The sequence below is a fragment of the Nothoprocta perdicaria genome, unplaced genomic scaffold, assembly GCF_003342845.1.
Source record: "Nothoprocta perdicaria isolate Ctin4 unplaced genomic scaffold, notPer1 scaffold_348, whole genome shotgun sequence".
Classification (NCBI taxonomy): Eukaryota; Metazoa; Chordata; class Aves; order Tinamiformes; family Tinamidae; genus Nothoprocta; species Nothoprocta perdicaria.
In genome coordinates, this window is record NW_020455586.1 from 17546 (window position 1) to 40136 (window position 22591).

General features: G+C 37.5%; 1 protein-coding gene across 1 annotated transcript in view; it reads right to left on the reverse strand.

Moving 5' to 3' along the window:
• Positions 1-7412: 7412 nt before the first annotated feature.
• The window catches only part of LOC112951373 (protein-lysine methyltransferase METTL21E-like), an 18355-nt gene continuing 3176 nt past the window's right edge, over positions 7413-22591 (reverse strand). The window contains exons 4-6 of the mRNA XM_026044047.1: positions 11480-11637; positions 8813-8930; positions 7413-7876 (exon numbers count right to left, since the gene is read on the reverse strand). Coding sequence (XP_025899832.1) covers positions 7413-7876; positions 8813-8930; positions 11480-11637 — 740 coding nt within the window. The remainder of the gene's footprint in view (positions 7877-8812; positions 8931-11479; positions 11638-22591) is intronic.

Genomic DNA, 22591 nt, shown 5'->3' on the forward strand with positions numbered 1-22591 from the left:
GTGCCAATTACTGAATGCACTGGTTTTGATGGCCTCTGAAACACAAGGAAGACTCACAACACAGCAGTGCTGTGCATCTCTATTGACACAAGGTGGCCCTGAACACACAAAAAGATGCCCTGATACCCATTTCTCACTTCAAAGAGCTTTAGCACATTTCTGTGCAGATCAAATTTCACAGGAGAGCACAAGCCTATGGCTAGTTGGAAGAAAATTTCTAGCTGAAGAAAAGTGCACATTGTCAACCTCTATGGCAAGGAACAGGAATATGTGATATGAACTTTAGATACGGCAACAAAATCAAGTCAGATGCTGCATGACAAGAGAAGAATTGCTTTCCTACTCTAGTTAGCTCTCAAAAGAAGAATTTTTGCCAAAAAAAAAAAAGAGGAAGGGAGAAAGATGATGTTCTTCCAGAGGAAGAGAAATGACATTATGAAACCTTGAGGTAATAACACATGTGTCTTCTCTAAGCTTTTGTCTATGATAATTAGCTCTCAGGCATACAAAAACTGAGCCATGTGCCTCCTGGAAAGGTTTACCACTAAAGATTATTTTATTGGAAAGCAGGAGAGAAAATAAAGTTCACAGCTCTTTATGATATACTAAAATGTTGGATTTGACACTATTTATCTGGTTGTCAGGACCTGACAAGCACCAATTTGAGGTTTTGTGTAATCTTTACAGCTTCAGAAAGATCAAAGATAAGGAAACCTAGAAGACTTGAGCTATTCTGGAGAGTAGATCAGTAGAAGTTAAAGAAGGAAGAAGGAAGTCCAGAGATATGACTGGTAAGTCTTGTACTGAAGACCTGTCTCCTTCATGTGAAAATCAAGTGGATCTCTTCTGAAAAGAAAAAAAAAATAGATGATTAGCTTCAAACTTTCCTGTGGAAAACTTGAAGGATTCAGGTTATGCATTCAACAGTATTTCTGAGGTATCATGACAGAAACCAACAGGCTGATTTTCTTCTATTTCCAATGCATCTCGCAGCGTTGCATGTGACAATATCTAATCATCAGTTGACCTATGTCAGATGCCTATTTGTTATGCGACGAAAGTCTCACAGACATTACCAGATAGTCAAACCATTTGTCTGTACGCTTTGAAAAAAGGCAGAACTGTGTTAATACCAAGAGCATCATCTGCAAACTGGTTTCAAAGGCATCAGGTATCAAAGATGTTTTAACAACRGAAGTGCACCTGCATGTTTCTTGAACATATCAGCTTCAAGTGCTGATGATCAATTTCATGTGAATAAGATATCTGTATTTCCTTTGATGATATTTGGCTGATGAACAACATCAGTCTGAGCTCTCACTATAATCTCTCTAATATCTAATATCTTTTTTTTCAGAAACACTGCCTGGTTTGGAGAGGAGATCCACTGGGAAGGAAAGGCTATCAAACAAGTGATTTGGTTCAGTAAATTCATTAAGGACTAAGAGGTATCTAATTAAAAAAAAAAAAAGAGGAAGAAATGAAAAATATTGGGACCAGCTACATTCATGCAGAGAGGATAGGAACAGAGTATTTCTGTGCCTGGTGCTGATGTGAGGTCAACAGTTAAAGACTTGTAAAAGAGATCTTTGTTCCCCCCAGCTAGATCTTACTAAATTGCAGTTATCCTCCAGAGGGCTAGTATCTACTCTGCCACTATGGRTGATGATGAGATTGCAAGTGGGGATTATTCTATAGACTTATATTAAAAGACATCTTTTTCTTCACTGCCTGCTTCAGAGACTACTTCTTGTTTGCACTTTATTTCGCCTCTGTTATTCAGCTGCTTTKGGCTAGTATATGCACTATCTGCTAGTTCAGTGAAAAATGGACACTAGATTAAAATCAAGTATTGAATAAAGTTGAGCTATTTTAAATCATTCAGCAGTAATTTCCTTATAATTTCTTATCTCTGCAACCTTCTGAACAGCTTGTTCAACAGATTTCTTTCCACTGTGTTTTCTTAATTAGAATTAGCTGGGAACCTTCTGATAAAGTAAGCAGCACAAAATGCCAGTTCACTAAAAGCCCACAGTCATGCCAAGTGTATGTTTAAGGTTCAATAAGCAATCTTTGATTCAAAGTATGTACTTGCCTACGGGGCTGCTAGGAAAAACAGATTCCAAAAGTCAAGGAGTCCACTGTGTAGTCTGAGCCAGTCATTCAAGTAGCTGTGCTAGAGCATCGAGCACTAAATATTTTGGAAGTCAGGGCAATAACAGGGCTCCTTGGATATTCAGTGTCATCACTGTTGACTCTATAAAACCATGAGGTTTTGGCGGTTCAACTTAATTCAGAAAAAACTTTTCCCCAAAGCTTCCTTTCTGTGATGAAAGACCCCAGTCTACAAGGGAGCAGAGTGTCCTTTCAACAGCCACCCGTATCAGGCAGTGATGTGCAGCACACTGGACTGCAGAATCACTGTGATCCTCTACATCAGACTTACCATCTATCTCCACCTGTCTCTTCACACTATAGATCAAAACAACAGTGTCCAAGATTCAGTAGGCTGGAATGAAGTCATACACTGCTCTTACTATTTACAGCAGAAAATCCTTTCAGAATCTCGTATTCAGAGGATCAGGTTTTGATGTTGTTCAGGACACTTGGGGAACACTTCTATCATTTTTATTTTGGCAGATCAGTAAAAGAAACCACACTCCATGTATTCCAAATAAAGATTATGTCCTCTGTGAATAAGAACACCTTTCATTTCTCTAGCATACCCATAAACTTCCATCAATTAATACAAGAGTGCTTTATTTCTACTGTAATCTCATTGGTTTCTGAAAGGAACACAGCCAATATCTAATATTCATTTTACATTGTTGCCAAGGCTGAACATCTCAGAATGCAACTGTCATTGCTGTACACGTGGCATTAATCATGATTATCAAAGGAACAATGGTCTTTTCTATTTTCATAAGGTCTTTCCAAGCCTGAAAGTAGTGTKACTGGAGTCAGTAATACAGATGATAGATGGCCTGTAGTTAATCATTATATAAATAATAATCTGGTAATATATAATCTGAAAAAATCAGGTAATACAATAATCTCATATGAGAGAGAAATCATCTCTAGTAATCAATRAAGTGTTCTATAGACAAGTATACATAACTACAGCCCTCTCAAAAAATGAGAGCTTAGGATTTCAGTGCACTTAAAATCAYGTCTGGATAGCCCCTAAGAGTCTTCAGAAACTCTTATGTAATATGTTTTTATATGCCTCTCAACTTGCAATTATCACTCTTCCTCAGATGTTGTAATAGGATCATATTTGGATATTTCAGAGCCTTGAAACTCAGATAAACAGTAGGACTGGAGCTCCGTGCTGGGCAGATTTTAAGGAGGGGAGGAGAGGATAAGGAGCAGAGTCTGCAAGAATAGGTTCAAATTCATTCCACTATAAAATAAAAAAGAATTCCAATAAGAGTGGTGAACAGGCTGCTCAGAAAACCTCCATCSTTGGAGATTTTCAAATGTTAGCTGAGGAACCTGAGCAACATGTTGAAACCTTTGAAGAGAGCTTCGGTTTTAGCAGGAAATAGGATTATGTAAACTTCAGAGGTGACTTCCAACCTCCATGACTACACAGAATTCCATGGCATCAGATATAGTCAGTAAAGTATTTTGACATAACCATGGGAAAGTGAAAATAGAGATTTTCTTCTTGTATATTCCTAAGTGCTTATAATCACTTTATTGATTTATATGTGTAATTATTTATTTGTCAAGAAGCATGTAAAATTATTTTTAATAACTAATATAATTAATCTAAACCTTTTCTTGATTTGAGAAAATTCTGATAAGGTAGAGTACAAGAAATATTATTTCCATTGCAGAAGAACTTTCATGTTGGCCTCTTCAGTGTGTCTGTTAAATCACTTGACATTTAGCTCAGCTCTCTCTTTGCTTTAACACATGTGCAACAGTATTTCCTTTACGTCACAGAGCTATTATAAGAATTAAGATATCAATTTCTACAGTACACATACAGAGCAATGACATCTTGACATCATCTATCTTTCTTATTGAATCATCATATGATTGAATCATCATATTGAATTGCCAGGGTAGCACCAGAAGCTATGAGTGGACAAAAATATCATGTCCTTCAGGGTTCCAAAGTTCAAAGAGTTTTAGGTGGATCTGGGCCTTCTATACTTCTTCAGTTTCAAGAACCCTGTTTTGGGAACACTAAATGCATTATTTCATCAAGTGATTGTTATACTTATTGCCACACTCTTTAATACCAATCACCATTAACAAGGAGACATGCATGGAGCAAGAGTCTTCTACATTCACCTGATCTGACTACTGACTATACACCAACTAAGAGAGGCTGTTTGTCAGTCAATTGACATTTGTGCCTTGCATAGCTATTGAACTGTTTCTCAGCTGTTGCGTTTCTCAGGCAGGGCCTCTATTGTATATTAGATATTATACAGTGACTTAGCAGCATGCAGAGAAAAAAGAAGACTCTAGCTGTCATGGTTGTAGGTGTAACATAAGAACTTGATGAAAGAGTGCATTTAATGTTCATAAATCAGGAGAAGGTGTATGAGTTCAGATGACCCAGTATGTATAAGCACTAGCATATCTCATAGGTGTCATCTCTTTTACACACAATGTTAATAGACATTTTTTTCTCTGCTTTTCAAAGTGCTACCAGCTTTATAGTAATTTCCCAAAGATATTTGAACCAAAGTGCTGAAATAAATTAGATGCAAATGCCATGTGTTTTGCTGACCTAATGAACAGAATGACAACTTGATTKGTTTTTGAAATATTGGAACAAAGAATAAATAAGTAGTTATCAAAATGTCTTACTTTGGAATTCAGTAATACTTGACATTTTTCTGAGTCCTATTCTGAAAAAGCAGAAATTAATTCTACAGACAAATGCCATATATAACCTCCAACCTCCCTTTGGCCATGACTAATAAGTTGCCAATCATAACAGAGGACAAAAGGTCACTACACAATACAGCAGTCAGTCACTCGAGCTTTCCCAAGAAATTTCACACASGGCTGCAGAGACAGCCTTGTGGGAAAGAGGGGTAATGTCACATTACAGAAAATATTAACATAAATATTAGCAGGCTGCTGAGTCTGAAGAGCCTGATCCTAGATCCACTCTACARGCCTGTCTCCTGTTGACCTGCAGAAACTCAGCATGATGACAGCTGACAGTCCTAATGGAAGGAATAATCATCAGAACAGCTATTTAAAATTGCATTTCTCTACTTTGCTCTAGTCATCCTTTTTCTCTTTTGCCAAAATAATTTTGGAGTTCCCAACATGTTTTTGCTGGTGGATTTTGGTGCATGAAGAATCTTCCCATTAAATTATCCCATTAAATTATCATGACGATTCATTTATCCATGGAGCAGAGGTGCCTTTTGAGATGCAAGGATTGTAGTTGCAATGAATTTGATAGTTGCAAGTGAGATCAGAGGAAGGAAGAGAGGGAATCTAGAAATGGCAGAAATGTGAGTGTTCACTCATTTAAACTTAGACTGTTTCTGTTACCTAAATTGTGACAGGAAAAATGGTTGTATTCATGCTAGAGTGGTGTTTTCCTGAAGCTGTAGAAATCACAGGACAAAAACAGAATAACATATGTAAGAGGAGGTATTGTCTTATACCAGCTGACACCGCCTAATTTTATAATTATACTGATTGGTCTAATAAAAGATGCTATTGCTACCTATACAAGTTGTCACAGAAAACTAATTGATGAAGATGGTAAGATTTTCTTTAAAATCCCTTAATAACTGTTCTCACTGTTGTCTCCCTCTTCCCTTTCTCTTCTTTCATCTCACCTTCTTGCTACAGTTGCATCTTCTTTGTAGTCTTCCCTCCAAACCCTTCCTGCCACCATGTCCTCCCTATAGAATTTTATCACCACCTCCTTTCATTTGGGGGATCCTCACAAGAAAAATGTCTCAGCTTGGACTCTACTCTGTGTACCACTTCATCTTTAATACTGGGAAAATGTGTCCAGGCAAGCCAAATGCCAGGTTGGTAGTAAGAGTGCATTTCCATCCTTTCACCCATTTAGGATAGTCCTGTCCCATACTATTTCCAGGCTGAAAAGAAAAATAGATAAGAAATAACAAGAATCACAAACACTAGTATGTTCCAGAAGTTATCATCACAAAAATAAATAAATAAATAAATGAAATTAAATTGAAAGTACTCGAAATTCACAATATATAAAAAAATCCTAGAGGGAGTAGAGACAGTGAAAAAAGATAAAGGCTGACAGTCCATAGAGTCCCTGTATTACTTGATCAATTACCTACAGATGTGGCAAAGCACTGCATGGCCTGTAGCACTTCAGACACATTTGCTTCTCTAACCTACAAAGGTCTGTACTTTTACTAATCTAAACATACTAAAACAKACTTATTAAAAAGTCTGTTCGATTAAAAAATCGAATCAGAAAATCTAGGTGTCCAAAGAATCATTTTATTAATCTACTCCTGAAAAAGTTTTCTGATTAGCTTAAATCATGTTAGTTTTTCTACTAAAGATGGGAACGTGCAGCATTGAAGGACTAGGAGAAAAAAATACTTTGTTTGCRAATCAAAAAGCATAATTCTATCTATGACAATGACACCAAGTCATGTTGGTTTAGTTTTTTACCTCCAGTTACTACTAGCCAGCAGTGCAAAGCTTCTATTGTTGGCTGTTGTCCCATTGTCATTACTGCATTGTTGTGCTCTGAGACTCRGATAATGACCTATTTTTGTAGGGGCAACCCTCCAACAATTTAAGATGTTTGAAAGMGGATTTGGTGATATGCTATACTATTTTTATTCACGACCTTTGTTCAAGCAACAGGAGAATTGGTTCCCTCATTGTTGCCTCATCCATGTAGTTACCTGTGGTTAGAATCCGCAAATCCAAATAGGTGAAAGGGGTAGAGAGTACGTTCATTAAATCAGGGAGATAGATATCATATATTCTGTCTCTCTATTTTGACAATACACTTACCAGCATTTTTGTGAAGCTAGTTTACTGTCCTACTATCAATTTAAAGAAAAGATTTGCATACTTGGGTGGGAATAGCAAAAAATTAGGTTTGACAATATAAATATTAAATAATTTACCATAGTCTTAAGTTTCCAATGATTGGCCTACCTTGTAAGGCACTGCTAAAAGTTTCAATTGAAAGCTACGAAATACACATTATATATCCCATAGCAATAATAGTAAGACTTCTGAAAGTCATTAATGTTGTCAGTTTAGCACATAAAAGATATTTCTATCTATGAAACGATCAGTAAAGTGAATTCAGGAATTCTTTAGGGATATACTAGGAACCTGATGTTTCGTTTTAGTTGTCTCTAAAAATGCCATTCATGCTGGTTTAAACATCTACTAACATGGAACTTATTAGAAAGCTACAGACAGCTGAAACTGCCATCTTTAGGTATTTCTTCTTCAGACAGCCCATTTGGAGTGTCTGACTGCATCCTGCCTTTCCTCATTGCTTTATACAAGGTTATGTTCAAACTAGGGAAATCAAAGATTATTTCTAAGTCAAACAATGTCTGAAATCTGTCCACAAATTGGTTCTCTTTTTCCAATCTAAATTTCATAGCCCAAAGAATAACAGTGTCATTCTGGCACAAGTGATCAAAAGTTAGGAGGAGTTCATCTAGGAAGGGATGGTGGTAAACAACATCGGCAGCCATAATGTAGTCAAAGTGACATGAAGACCTAGGAAAGTTCTTCTCCAGATCCACTCCCCAGGACAATTCCTTAGCACAAGGCTGGTGCTTGCATTTCAGTTTTGTGTTTTGGAGAACATTGTGTTGAAGGTTTCCCAGTAGTTCTGGCAAATCAGTGGCGGTTACACATGCACCTATGATAAGGAGGAGAAAAAAAAAAAGGTAGTCTTTGAACACACTTCAAGACTTGAGCAAAAGCCCCCTCACAAAAAACACTACCCAGGGAACTGAAATTATCATAGAGATATCAAGGAGAAGAACAGAGCACTGTAAAAGCTCCCAGTAGCTCTTAGACATTGTGCTTAAAATTGGTATTTGGCTCTCAGATAAATAATTACATTTAAAGATAGTCAGCTCTACAGATTGACTTCTAAATGAAGCAGGGGAGATAGGAGGGGAGAGGATCGAATTCTTATTGCGTCCTCATAGCACATTGGTTAAGAGTAGTGTGAGACAGTACGGACTGAGAAAGACTGACATATACAAAAAAGTCAGTGTGAGATTTAAGCATTGTTTCAGGCTCCTTCCTTTTCACGTGACAAAAAGCTTTTTCATACTACAGAGTGTTAACATTCTGTTAAAATGCAGAAGTTACTAACTTGGATTACTCTTGAGAAAGAGCAGGCTGTGGTGAGAGAAAACAGAACAAAGTGCTGGTAGCAGAAAGCTCAGGGACCAACTGCTAAAAGAGAAAAGTCCAACATATTTGGGAAAGAAACAACCTGGCATCCCAGAGCTATTTGGACAAAAGAATAAGACTTCCCTATATCTGTCATCTTTTAGTTGCTCCTGACATGTACCTCAGGCCACTAGCTTCTTAATTTGATCCSCTGTTTAACACCTAACAGCAGCTTCATCGACTGGAACATCCTTTATTGAACAAATACATTCATAATTTTACAGAGGAAACAACAGAGCCAATTTCCAAATAACCTTTCAGAATTCACTTTTTCTTTCTCTTTATAGGCTTCAAGCAACTCTGTTTTTGAGGACCTGAGCCACTTCCTGAGACATCCAGGATTCACCTCGTAGACATTTCTAAGAGCATAAGAGCAATGATACGTACTCACCAAGTAGACTGGCTACTATGGAGACCAACCCAGTTCCAGCTCCAATTTCAATCACATTTTTGTCAACCAAATTGTATTGTTTAGAATTAGTTTCCAAAAAATAACACAGAACAAGAGCCTGTAAGGAGGGAACATATTGAACGAATAAAAGAAACAAAATCTCTCACCAAATAAGCGTCATTTATAAGCATGCAAAAAAATTTGGGGAGACTTCCCATCTGTTCCAATGACCAATGTTAATTCAAATAATGTCCTGAAAGGATCACAGCTCACTATGATCTTTGAGCTCTATAGGCTGATAAAACAAATTCTATAACATACTTCAGTATATACTTGCAAAGCATTACAACCAGAAGGAACCACTGCAATTATCTAATCTGTCACACTGTGTAATATGAGCCAGAAAATTCCAGTCAGCTATTCCAGTACATAACTGCACTTACTTCTGGCTGAGTTAAAATGTGTCCTTCACAAAGACACCTTTATGTAAGAACTGCTTGTGCAAGAAAATCAACTGCAATCCATGTTAACCTCTTTCAATAATTAATTATTTGTAAGAATAGTTAATTACCATAATGACTCAAAAGAGACCATCAGCTTTATCTCTTTGCTTTCACTTCAGCTTTCTTGTTTGCAGTTTTGCGTGCTTAGCTTGGTAAGCATAACAAACCTTTCTAGCAAACAAAACTACAAAGAGTTCTCTACAATCGTCTCCTTATGTACATATTTATGTGCTGTGATCAAGAAGCTTCTTAAGCTTTTCTGTCCTATTTTAATGCTGACCAGATGGTTGTCCACAGACTGGCATATGCTGAATTATACTTTATTTCACCGTTGAAAAAGAAATTACTACCTCCATTCCTTTTGCAATGATAGTTTCCAGCTTGTCTCCCATACTATTTCCATAACTTGATAAAAGCCAAAAGCTATTTTGTTTAGAAAATTACATTGTCTACCTTGATAAATATAACGAATATACATACTTCCATTGCAGTATGAATGACCACTTGAAAACACAATTATCAGTGTCCCAATTTTGAATAGCAAATTACACTCTTAGCTTTGCTTTTAACAGATTGAGAAAGAAACAGAGAAAAAAAGAACAAGAGGGATATTGATCCAAAACATAATAGAAACTCAAGCAAAACTTTCAYTTTCTAACGCACAATTCAGAGTAAAAGGAGAAAGATCTTGTACACAAACTCACAGGTATCTCCTACTCAACAAAACTTTAGTACAGGAGTATACCAAAAACTTGGTATATTTCTACATCAAAGAAATAGCTCTATGAGCACCAGAACTAACTTAGCCCAGGTTTCACAAGATTTGTTTTTGGTGTTTGACTAACTTCTTAAACATATTTTGTTAAGTTTTTCTCCTAACTTCTTATATTTCTATAACCTCTTCTCTCAGGGTCTTGCCATACTTAGCTACAGAAACTGACTGGCATGATCAAAGCTCTATGTGTTGAATCACTGAATCTTCGAAAATTCATTTCTTTTCCCCAAAACACGGATAAACTTTTTTTCTTTAAGCTTCTGCCCTCTTGGCAAATCTGGTTGAAATTTACCAGAAGGGTTCAAATAGTGCCAGATGGAAAACACGAAGAAACACAGAAGTGTCATTACACTTTTCAGGACAGCCTGTCATTTTATGAGAACAACAGGCAGTCAGTCCATAGTTCCTTGAAGAAGTGCACTGAAACTGCTAAGAGATATTGCACAAAAGGCTTGCCAGACAGGCTAGGAGAAGGAMGAGTGCTTGCAGTTCAAAGCAGGGAAATATGCCATTTGCTTAGTTTAACTGTGGGCATATTTTTTAACTGTCAAAACCTTAGGAGTCTAACACTGTTGGTAGAGAAATGGAGACTTTTGAATCTCGTCATAGAATCAAAGAATGATTATAGTTGGAAAAGATCTTCAAAATCACAAAAGTCTTCTCCTTGTAGGAGCTCCTGAGAGCCACTCTGCTCCTGTGACGTTTTCCAAATGCCATCAGCATCATGACACATCCCCAACCACACCACTTTCTTTCATTTTTCCTTAACAGCTCCCAAACACTCAATTATGTCCATCATCGCATGAACTGAAAATCTTGAAAAAGCCTCTTCCCACAGTGGATATTAACAGTTCGTATATCTAGAACTATGAGTGATATTTCCTGAATATGAGAGTTCTCTACCACATACACTGCTTGCTGTTGAAGAAATTGATAGCTCCAACAGAACATTTTTCCTTGGCTGGATATTTATAAGGTTAATGTGTTTCTCACATAAGTAGACTGTGTAGATTCTCTCACAGGTAATACCTGGTGAGATCATACCATAACTATTTCCATAATCTAAGTCTGCCTTCTATACAGACATCTATATTTATAACATGTACAAAATTGTAATTACCTTGAGACTGTCATCTTTCCTGTAAAATTTACTTGTAATTGGATAATGGGGTCAAAAGTTATTGGCTGGAGAGGAGAGGAAAAGGGAATAAACAAGAGATATTATCTAAGCTTTGAGAACTAGAAGCCCACAGGAAATCAGGCTAAGCACAGGTTTGATGTTTCTAGACTGGAAACAGAGAAAATGTAGAAAGTCACCTTTTGCCATTATGACATCCAACAAAACATACTAACATGCAAAATAAGAGTGAAAAAGCATTAATATTGTACCGATGGCCAGACTACTGCCCCGTAAGAATCAGTGGCTTCTGTAATTTTTATCTCATGGCCAGCAAAGTGAAAGCCTTCCCAGGCCTTATGAGTTAAAACAGCAGGAAAAAAACGCCGTCTCATGATATCTGCGACTATCTGTTCATCTTCTTTTTCCCCTGAAAGCAAAAGTATAAAAGGTCAACCAACTTATAAAAACATAAAAGCTGAGTGTGCTGATAATGAAACTACCAATTTGTATAAAAAAGCTGGTATGGAAGCAAGATTTTGAATTATGGTGTGAATGAAAATGCATTTTGCCATTAATGGGTATCATGATATATGGGAACTCTTTTGAATTCTAATTTAAGTGTTCAGTTTATGACTGCACAAAGTAATTTCTCTCCTGTTTTGCTGAAGAAGCCAAAATCAGAAGAAGTAAAGTAAACAAGTGACATGTTATCATGTCTGGCCTTCTTTTCTAGCAATCCAAAGGAAAAGACGTAGGTTCTCTTTCACTCTGAGGGCAGCTGCCATGCTACATAATTTCATAACCTGACATGCTTGAAGGTTTTTACTATTTCCTGCATCCTTTTATTGTTCACTTTCCATATATTATAGTTATTTTTGACTGTAAACAAAGGAATCTTTATATCATTTATAAATTTGTCACCAAACCTTTGAAATACATCCTAGCAGTTAAAATTATGACCAGCAGGAGAGAAAGCACTACTGCTGTTAGGAAAGCTTATCCCCTCATCCCAACAAGCCTAGTAAAAGGGATTCTTTCCAGTTGGCTTGTTACCCTGAATACCATCCTTGTTGCTATGCGAAGAATATTTATGATAGCTACATAATCCATGACAATTCGTCTAAAGGAGAAGGTTTTTTTTTTTTTAGCTGAATACAAAGGCAGATTCAGCTTTGTCATCATCACATAGGATGATTTAGAGTCATTCCAAGTTTAAATAAGAAATTTGCTTTCACGGCCAATTATAATCTCTTGGCAAATTGGCTAAAGCAAAACATGTTTACAAGCTACATTCCCCTAGAAAGCATGTTAGAGGTTTGGATAACTGGGTTACCATCTTTTCCAAAGCAGAGTTTCTATTTCAAATCTGCAAATATCATTCAAATTCATAGATGTCAAAGTCTGCATATTACATAATGAAGAAACTGCACCTCCGAGTGCCTATAAATGAGAGCAAATGCTCTCTCATCAGCACAAAAACATTGATCTATCATCTTTGAGTCGATCCACATAAACCACAAAGTAATTGGATGGTGGCTGTTGGCACTACTAGAAGATCTAGTACCCTAGATCTAGCACATTTCCTTCCCCACTGTAACCTCAAGATATCATAGCCTCAGTTATTGTCATTCACTCTGTCATATGCTTCAGTACTTTAAGGCCACACAACCTATTGAAAAATTCCCTTTCCTTTATGAGTTGCAGAGTGGTTTCAGCAGAGTAAGAGGAGAGATGAACAGAGAAAGAACGGTAACAGACAGAAAGAAAGTATCATAAAGATATTCAGGTTCATGATCCACCGCTTGAAGGTTGCAAGTCAACTGAACCTAAGTATCAGACAAAATCAGAGACCTGCAACACACAAGAGGAAGAAAGAGCAAAAATGTTTATGCTCATTCTTAGTTCTTTCAATACCAAGACTGACCTGGCAACCTGAAATGTTAACGATGGGACACAGGAAAATTAAAACTAATATAATCCATATATTATTATAAAAAAATACATAAGTAGTATAAATTTATAAAGTTAACACAAACAGAATACATGCTAATTAATGTAGAACCTCTAGAGGGCCCTTCCAACCTCAACCATTTCGTGATTCTGTGAAGTATTGCAGCTACTCTGCTAGACAGAGTGTTCAATATACATTTCCATCCTGATTTTTATATTAGCATTCATCTTTCAACTCAGTGGGTGCCTATTACCTACACTAAGATTTTGTGAGTCATAAAGGATTCTGCTCCCCACTCAGGCTGTACCATCCACGCCATTAAAGGAAGAATGCCAAATCTATTGATTAATAACACCATGTCAATGTCTGGAACAACTTTTCATCTCTTGTGGGTACCTAACTGATCACCACTTGGTGATCCCACGAGTGTTTTTTCTCTGGGGAAACTGACATAACAACTTTAGTTTTGTGGGTTTTTCTTCATTTTTCCCTACTCTTTAATAAGATCCTAATATTCTGTGGAATAAACAAGAGCATTTGTTCCTTCAGGGGCATCACATAGCAGACTTCAAAATCATGACAAGATATTATATCAGCAAGAAGAAACTAATGATTCTGAAGAAGGCTGACAAAATGATGAGTCTTTAGGCAGATTTGCTTGGTTCCATGCAAATCTCYGTATGCACCATAAAAGACACTCTTCTGTATCATTCAGAATAGCTAAACTCCTTCTGGCACTGTATGAAGAAAGAAGTTATTGTTTGTTAACCGCATGCAGAGCAGTCAGAACAGAAAATAACACACCAGCAGGAAATATATCATGCAATAAGAATATGACTATTAGAACAAAAAAAAAAAAATGAAGTGAAATGTCTTTTAATACTTGCAAATGTTAGGAAAGTTTTGCCAATTCACTTAAATTTCATCATATCAAATTTAAAATTCTGGTAGGAACTTATTCTCCTGGAGATATTTGTCTGTGTGTTACAGTCCTTGTTCTCTTGTTCGTGAAGAAAGCTTCCTGAAATTATGCCCCAACAGATGGATTCTAACAATTTTGATGATATTCTAACATAATAACAGCTGACTCTTTGGTAGAATAGGGTCAAATAGAGGAAAAAGTTCATTCTGGTCTCAATTCTTGTAAGAAGGGAATCTTGTAAGAATGGAAGTGCATGGGAAGGGTACTATTCAAGCATCCATAGATGATACTAGCATCCATAGAAGAACTAGAACAGATTAAACTCTTCACTATTTTCCTGAGTGTTTTCAGGGAGATTCTTCATAATTCTTCTTCTATTGTGATTTGGAGAGGCATAGAATTGGTATGCACAGAAGGTATGTAATTACCTTCTTCAGTCTACACATCTCTTGGTGTAAGCAGGTTCACATAGACAGCACCAGAGTTTCTGGTGGAGAACCTTATTTAGACTGAGATGTGATAGTTAACATACAGCAAGTGAAATATTTTTCTATTAGAGAAACAGAGAGTGTTCCTCTGGTCTTGATTTTGCATTCACAGAAGTTCTTGCCTTTATATGGCCAAACTCTTCTTGAAATAGCATTTGAATTTAGATAAGTTCCTTAAGATCTTCTCCCTAATAGGCAAAGGTCTCATAGTGTTCTTTGAAATAGTTCAGGTATTTCTTTTATCTTTTACCATAAAAGTATATTGTCTTTGGAGCATGTTCCTYGAAATCCCTTCATTCTCAGTTAACATCAAGGGTGAACAAGATAGTCATATACTGCTGACAAATAATCTCGCAGTATATCAATCACATCATTATGAAAACCACATAAACATCATTCTCATAGGCACAGCAAACATCAACATTGCCACTAAACTGTGAACACAGTTTTCCAAAGAGACATACTAAATTATATGGAAGACTTGAGTTGTTAAATCAGTAGAAGGTTAGTTATAAAAATATGTGACAAGCTGTTGAATCTTGTAGAGGGAACTAGAGGATTGTGTGGATACATTCGAATGTCATATGAAATGCTTTATATTAGCACAACACCTGAAGAAAAAAGGCAGAAGTTCTTCTAAGACAGAGCTGGGGAAGTCCTTCAAGTGGAAAAGGCAAGGAAGAAGAGAAATAACAGGAGACAGATCAAATGAGAAAGTAATAAGTTGCTAAATACAGAATCTTTAATAATGGAGGAAATTATGAAAATGGGCCTTATGCTGAGTTGATCTGAACACTTTGGCTTGGAATCAGTAGAAATATGACCTGGTTCTAAATATGCTACACGATACATGTTCTGTTTACACTAACTGTTGTGTAACATCCATTTGATAGCACAGTGCTCAGACAAGAAGCATTAACCTCAAAATTCAGTTGGCTATCTTCCATCAGTTATTAGCATATATTAAATCTCTCTTACTGCATAACTAATGATACTCCTTACATTAATGGGCTCTTAATTGAATAAAGATAGAAGAAAGATGAGCGCTGTTAAACAGCCTATAAAATGCAGGAAAAGCAGGAAAGACAAGGAGTAAGAATTAAAACTAAAAAGGAATGTTGATAGCATTGTTTAAATATCTAATTAGAATGTGGCCAAAAAAGGAAGTTAAATGCCCTCGTGCATGGAAATTATAAAAAATATCCTAACCATCCATTTTCAGCATGTACAGTAACAAAACACCTCCAGGCTACTTTGCTAATGGATCAGGGTAGCACTAATTCAGAAGCCATAATCTCACCCAATGATTCTCCAAAAGAGTTTACAGGAAAAAAAATAGAGAATAATCTCTTGCAAGTGCTGACCTGATCCTACTTAACTTTTTAAGGTCAAATGGTGTTACAGCCCAAGGTGATAAGAGTGCACGCAAATGAAATAAGAGCCAACTGTCTACACTGTCTACTCTGATGGACCTTTTCCAACTGGCAAAAGTAATGAAATCCAAGCTTTCAGTATGAACTTGATCTGAAAAAGTCAGGCCCCAGAGCAACACATTCTCCCTTCAGAGGCAGCACACTCCCTCACCTGTAGAGTTCAGACTTCAGAATTACTATTAGYCAGGCCCTGAACTGACAAGTATTGTAACAACCAAGCATCAATAGTCTACACAGTTTCTCTAAGAGTTCTCAGTGTGTCTTTGGGAGTTGAAGGACTGTCCACCCTGACATACTGATTTGAGTATATGTATGAGAAAATACTAACAGTTTACTACCAAAGTACCAAAAATTCACTGTCAGATGGCCTCCTCAGAACTCTCCAGTCTGGATACACAAACTGGTGTTACTTAAAGTAAAAATTCAAGGTACAGTTTATACATCTAACCTACTTAGTTAAAATTCAAAAGTAAACTTCAAAAATAGCATAAAAGATAGTTATTCTCCTTTCAGTGATGCCCAAATACACAAAGTTAGTTTTCTTTTCCAAAGACAATCTCTACCAAGGCGGTAAGCATGCCCTATCTGTAGAGGTTTGGGCGTGTTATCTACCACTCCTGTATGTTGCTATTAAGTAGAAGAACTGCAGCTCACAGCTCCTACTCAGACAGGTTCTCTCAAAAAATAGAGTAACTGGTGAATGATTTAAATAGAGTAAGCCTTACCTTGAATGTGTTGTCCAGTGATTAAAGAAATCCTTTCAGGTAAGTCTGAAGTGGATTCTCTTCAAACTCAGTTTTCACAAATACAGAGGCCATAGTGTGGCAGTATGTTTTTGTTTGGGAAAGATGGGGAGTGCAAAGACAAGAAATTTTTARCATTTTGTTTGAAAAGCCTTCTGATGATTTTTTAAAAGAGTAGTGCTTTCATCTTTGTACTGTTTTCTTTCAGTAACAGATTGAAATATTCAATCAATATTTTCATCTCCTMATCTCCTATGCCCTACTGACAGTGTGACTGACGTGGATATACTACAACAGCTGATGAGGTTTAATAGAGAAGTGTGAAAAACAGGAAAGAAGTAATGGCTTGTAATATGGTCACCTCAGTCTCTGATACTCATAATGTCATTTCATTTTCTGATGTCATCTGTGAAGACCATACTTTTAATTGTCACATAGGTGGTGAGGAGAGGGAGAGGAAGAAGGAGAGGGGAAGGRAGAGGGAGAGGAGAGGAGGATAAAATCCTGTGAACACGAAAGCCAAAAGATGAGCTGTAAAAAGACACTTCCTCTATCCAGAAGTTAATTTATTTTGGGACGATTGGTCAGCTGCCAAAAGACAGTCTATAAATTAAACTGTAGTCTGTAAATTAAAAACCAAAGAAATGCTCTGCTCTTTTATARTATTTTTCTCCTCTCTTTATCTGTTATGACAGAGAGACAGTATTTTGGTTAAAGATAGCTGTCTGATCATTACAATCTGTTCTGGTTACAATTTCCCAAAATTAAAGCTCACAGGGATAAATACCATTGGACCCATGAGTTAAGCCTGGGGACATAGACCTACGAAGTAAATCAATGATCAGAAAATAAGCAAAGTCAGTTCCTGCAGCACATGGGCAAGGCCCAACTCCAAGAAGATTTGTCCTTATCACAGATCCTGAAAGGAAGGGAACAGGAAGAAACTTCAACCATGCTCTTGGCTTTCCAGAAGTCAGAGGTAATCTATACCTTTCTAAGAATATAAAGCAAAGTGCTGTTCCAGAAAACTCTTTTACCTAAACTAAGTGGTTATTTCTCCTGCCTCCTTTCTTACCTGCAAAGGGAGAAATGACCATGAAGCAAAGTATAGATATTCTAGTACATTCATTCCAAGCTAAGGCTGATAAAGTGATGGCAATGGCAAGGTTTATTATATTGATTAATCTGAGGTACTATGTCAGTGTAACATAATGCTTGAAATTTTATACTTTGAAATGTAGAAAGATAGAACTGTAGCACCCATGGACAGTCACATCTCAGTCAAGGGTCAAACTGTACCTTGTTCACTGTATAAGAAGGCAAGAACAGGGGCGAAGATATGTTCACAGAATACAAACCATGGATTTATCAAGGTTTTCACTTTGAAACTTAACACTACTTGGTTCCAAGTCCCATCCAAATCACGGTCATCCAAAACTGAAAATAAAAGCATTATAATCAGACTGTCTCATGAGCACAATGAATCCAAATGTGGCAAGTACTTCCATTTTTTACTGCATCATATTTTCTTCTGATACAGAAAGCAGCTGTGGGTTTAGTAGCAATTTAATTGTTAAAGAAAGCTAAACATCTTCCCTTTTACTACAAAAGCAGGCTGCATTCTTAAGCTAAGTACTCTAAAGTACAAGAGGTGTAAGTCATATCTAGTCTAAATTTCTACCCGTCTTATCCTGCCTGCTCAAGACAGCTTTGTGCAGTTGAAGGTTCCTATTTCTTTGCAATCATACCACAGCACTCCAGGTACTATGACAAATGAAATAGGACAGACTCAAAAAATGCCTACCGATTTCCCTCTGTGAAAAATTTTGCATTACAATAGCTGCCTGGAGCATCAGCAAGTAAATGACAACATCATCAATTCATGAGAACATGCCAATTTTTCTTGTGGCATATGAGAAACACTTCATCTGTTGTTGAAATGCATCTGATGCAATGGTGAAGCCAAAGATGAGGAAACATGTTAAAACAGAAAAGACAGGCACATGGCTGAAAGGGAGGAACACACTACAGACTTCCCTACAGAGTTAATCMATGCTATGATTACTTAAGATTTGCCTCCAATTACTGTTCTATCCATATACAAGAAGATTTCATTGAAGTTTACTAATGCCTTCAAGAAAAGGGGATCCAAAGTAATGCCAACATACTGCTCTTAAAGAGATTTTTTTGAGGTAAGAATTAATGCAGTAAATTTCTTTCCTAAAGATAGAAGCATAATCCCAGGCAAAAAGACAGGAAAAAGGGAAGATGAAGAAAGAACAGGCAAGCATTGGGAAGATATATAAATAGCATAAATAGGTTTCTTTTTTCAACACTGTTAAAAGCAAAGTTTACTCTTTAGAGAAAGGTTTGTTATTTTAAGCATTCATTCAGAAAATTGAGAAACTGGGAAGGGTAGATGTTCCTCAGAGGGATTCAAATGCCTGAGAGATGCATTTGAATGTCATCCTCGGGGACATTCTGGCCATTCTGCAGAATCGTGTGATCAGCCGCATCTCCTCCCTTCCACCCCCACCACAGCTGAGCCATAAGGAAGCTAAGAAAAGCCAGCAAGCATGGAAAAGCCCAAATATCATCAGGACACTCAGCTAGGAAGAAGTCTTATGTTCTAGCCTCTGGATCCAGTTTTATTTTTTTAATTATTCACAGAATCACAGAATCATAGATTTGTTGGAAGGAACCTCTGGAGATCATCTAGTCCTACCCCCTTGCTCAAGCAGGGACACCCAGGGCACAGGGCGGCATCCAGGCGGGTTTTGACGATCTCCAGAGWAGGAGACTCCACAACCTCCCTGGGCAGCCTGTTCCAGGGCTCTGTCACCCTCACAGGAAAGAAGTTCTTCCTCACATGGAGATGGAACTGCCTGTGTTGCAACTTGTACCCATTGCCCCTTTTCCTATCACTGGCCATCACTGAGAAGAGCTTGGCCCCTTCCTTTTTTTTTTTTTTTTTTTTTTTTAAATGTATTACAGCCTAGGAGGGCAATAGAAAAGGGTCAGCCTGAAGGGGAGAAAATAATGAAAGTCTTCAGGAGCAACCCAGGAAATAGGAACACGACAGCAACTCACTCTGTCTTCCCAGATGAACATCTTATCTCCCAAGTTAGAGGGTTAGGCTGCTTCTCACTTGTCTCAGTTCCAATGCTCTCCCATTTAAGGCATCATTCTGGGCTTCACCCAGAGACTTAAAAGTGTGGCAGTAACTGTCATCAATGAGGAGGACATCTGTCAAGCAGGGGGAGGCAAGGGAGCATATCCCTTATGAAATGCTGGAAGATATGTGAAGGTTACCAGGTCAGCATTTTCTCAGATATTTATGGATTAAAAACTGGGCCCTGGCCAAGAGAAGTGAGACATTAAAGTGCCAAGGACAGGTTCGTTTTGCAAACATGCTCTCCTCCTCCTGAGTCAGAGACAAAATTATTCTGAGGTGAATCCAAATAAGGAAAAYGTGGCAAAGAAATTCAGCATTCCAAGATAGGAAGAAGGGAGTGGTAGAGTAGGAGATCGGAAAAGTTTAACCGGAGCAAGATGAAGTGAGTGATCCTGAAAATTATAAGAGGAAAGAGGAGAAAAGAGACATCTAATGATGTAAGCGTGATGGATAACTGACAGGATACGGGATCCAGTAGTAATAAGAACCATGAGCAAGAGCAAGGAGTTCTAAAATAAGAAATCAGAATCTGGCTGGGAAGGAAAGTGGAGAGGATGAGTGTAAGGAGTTCACGGCAGAACTTGCTGAGAAACTGAGCAGGAATAAGAACCATGAGAAACAGATTGAAACTTGGCAGATTAAGTTAATGGACTTTAATGATTAAACAAAGTAGAGGAAAAGGATAAGAGAGATGCACGGAGAGGGAATAGCAGGTAAGTCTCTGAGGAGGAGGTTTGTTGCCCTTCCCTCCAGAGCTTCACATGGGATTTAATAACCCAAAGCCTGCTGTCAGATGAAACTGCAAAACTGTCAATATATCCCATTTTTCATTTATATCTCCTCATCCCATTAAATTAGAGTTGGGGATACACAGAAGGGAACAACGTGCTATTGCTACCAGTACAGCTACTCTGTAGGTAAGTGCAATATATTTCACAGAATCACAAAGCAGTTGAGGCTGGAAGGTACTTCTGGAGATGCTCAAGTAGGGTCAGCTGTAACAGGTCGCTCAGGGCTGTGACCAGATACGTTTTGAGGATCCAAGGACAGGGACCTCCACAGTCTCCCTCTCCAGACAAACCTGCTGGGAATTTGTGCTTAGAGCCTCTTTTTTTTAAGAGCCCCTTGTCCTGACACRGGCACCACTGAAGAGCCCAACTCTGTGTCATTCCATCACATCAAACAACTAATAAACACTGGTAAGGCTCCCCTTGGACCCTTCTCCTGGCTCAGCAGCTGCAGCCCCCTCAGCCTTTTGTCATGAGAGATGCTCCAGGCCCTTCATCATCTTTGCAGACAGTCTTTACTGGGCTTTCTCCAGTAAGTCCGTGTTTCTTTTGAGCCCAGGACTGGACAGAGCCCAGGACTTCCAGATTCCAGGAAGGAAGGATGATATCCTCCCTTGACCTTGCAGTTGCAGCTGATCTAAAGACTCTGTCCTGCTAACCGAATTCAATTTATATTCCTAATTACAAAGCCTTAAGAATTTACAGGCAGACCCTTCCCTGCCCTAAATCCTGCATAGAGAAAACGTCAGTGTTAGAAAGGCAATCTTGCAGAAGCATAGAAATGCTTATGCAACTGTAACTCAGCTCCCTAGTGTGCTATAGAATACATGTCATTAATATTTCAGTCTTCAGAGCCTTTATCTTTGGTATTTATACTTCTGGGTGTTTCTTCCCCTAACAACCATGCTTCATTTATAGTGCAGGATCAACTCAGGCTCTCAAGTCAGAAAAACACATTAGGAAGGGGAACTGCATTACATAAAATCTCAGGATTATGGTATTTAAGCAGCACTATGTAGAAATACAATCKGAATCAATCCCTATGAGCTGTCTTCTTGTGCAATGCCAGCTTTACATCACCAATTGATTTTCTTAGGTCTGCCACTGAAGAAAAAAAAAAAAAACTCAGAAAAAATACGAACAAAAATCCTCCTCCAAAAGCCAATAAAAATTTATTGGCAAAACCTTTTTTTCTTTGTTCCCTCACCCAACTTTTCAGGTGTGATACATACTGCTTTTATTTTTATACTCAAAGTAGCTGTTCTGAGAAAACTAATATTTTAGAGTATTTTTTAAAATTGCATCTCAGTCATTCAAATCTCTATTATTATTATCCAACATTGCAAGTGTAAATATTTCAAAACTTAGAGTACTAGACAGTTACACCAGGTCCTAAATATGGCAGGCTTCTGCAGAGCATATACATTACAAGTAAATTTACCTCTCTTCCCCACCAGCTTTATCATGATTCCAAAYAAGGAAGATTATCTGCTTTCTTTCACTTAGAAGCATGTTTTTCACCCTTATTTATATGACATGACTCAAGCCTCTGATTACACACTACTACTACAAAACTTTCCAATTTGCTTATAAGTCAACAGGCTCAATGTTTTCTACTTTTAAAGGTTAATTCTCTCCCACTCCACTTTACAGGCACTTTTATATTCAGGAACCATTGAAATCTCTTAATTCACAATGTTCTGTTTCATTCTATTCAGTTCAATTATATCCATTCTCTAATGCTGTCGTTATTCAAAAGACTTCTATTTTTCCAATAAATACTCTGTTAAGTATATTTAGATGTGCTACTGCATAGAATGCAGTGTCACTCAGAAAGGGAAATAAAGGGAAATCAAAAAGTTTCAATAAGCAAATAACTAT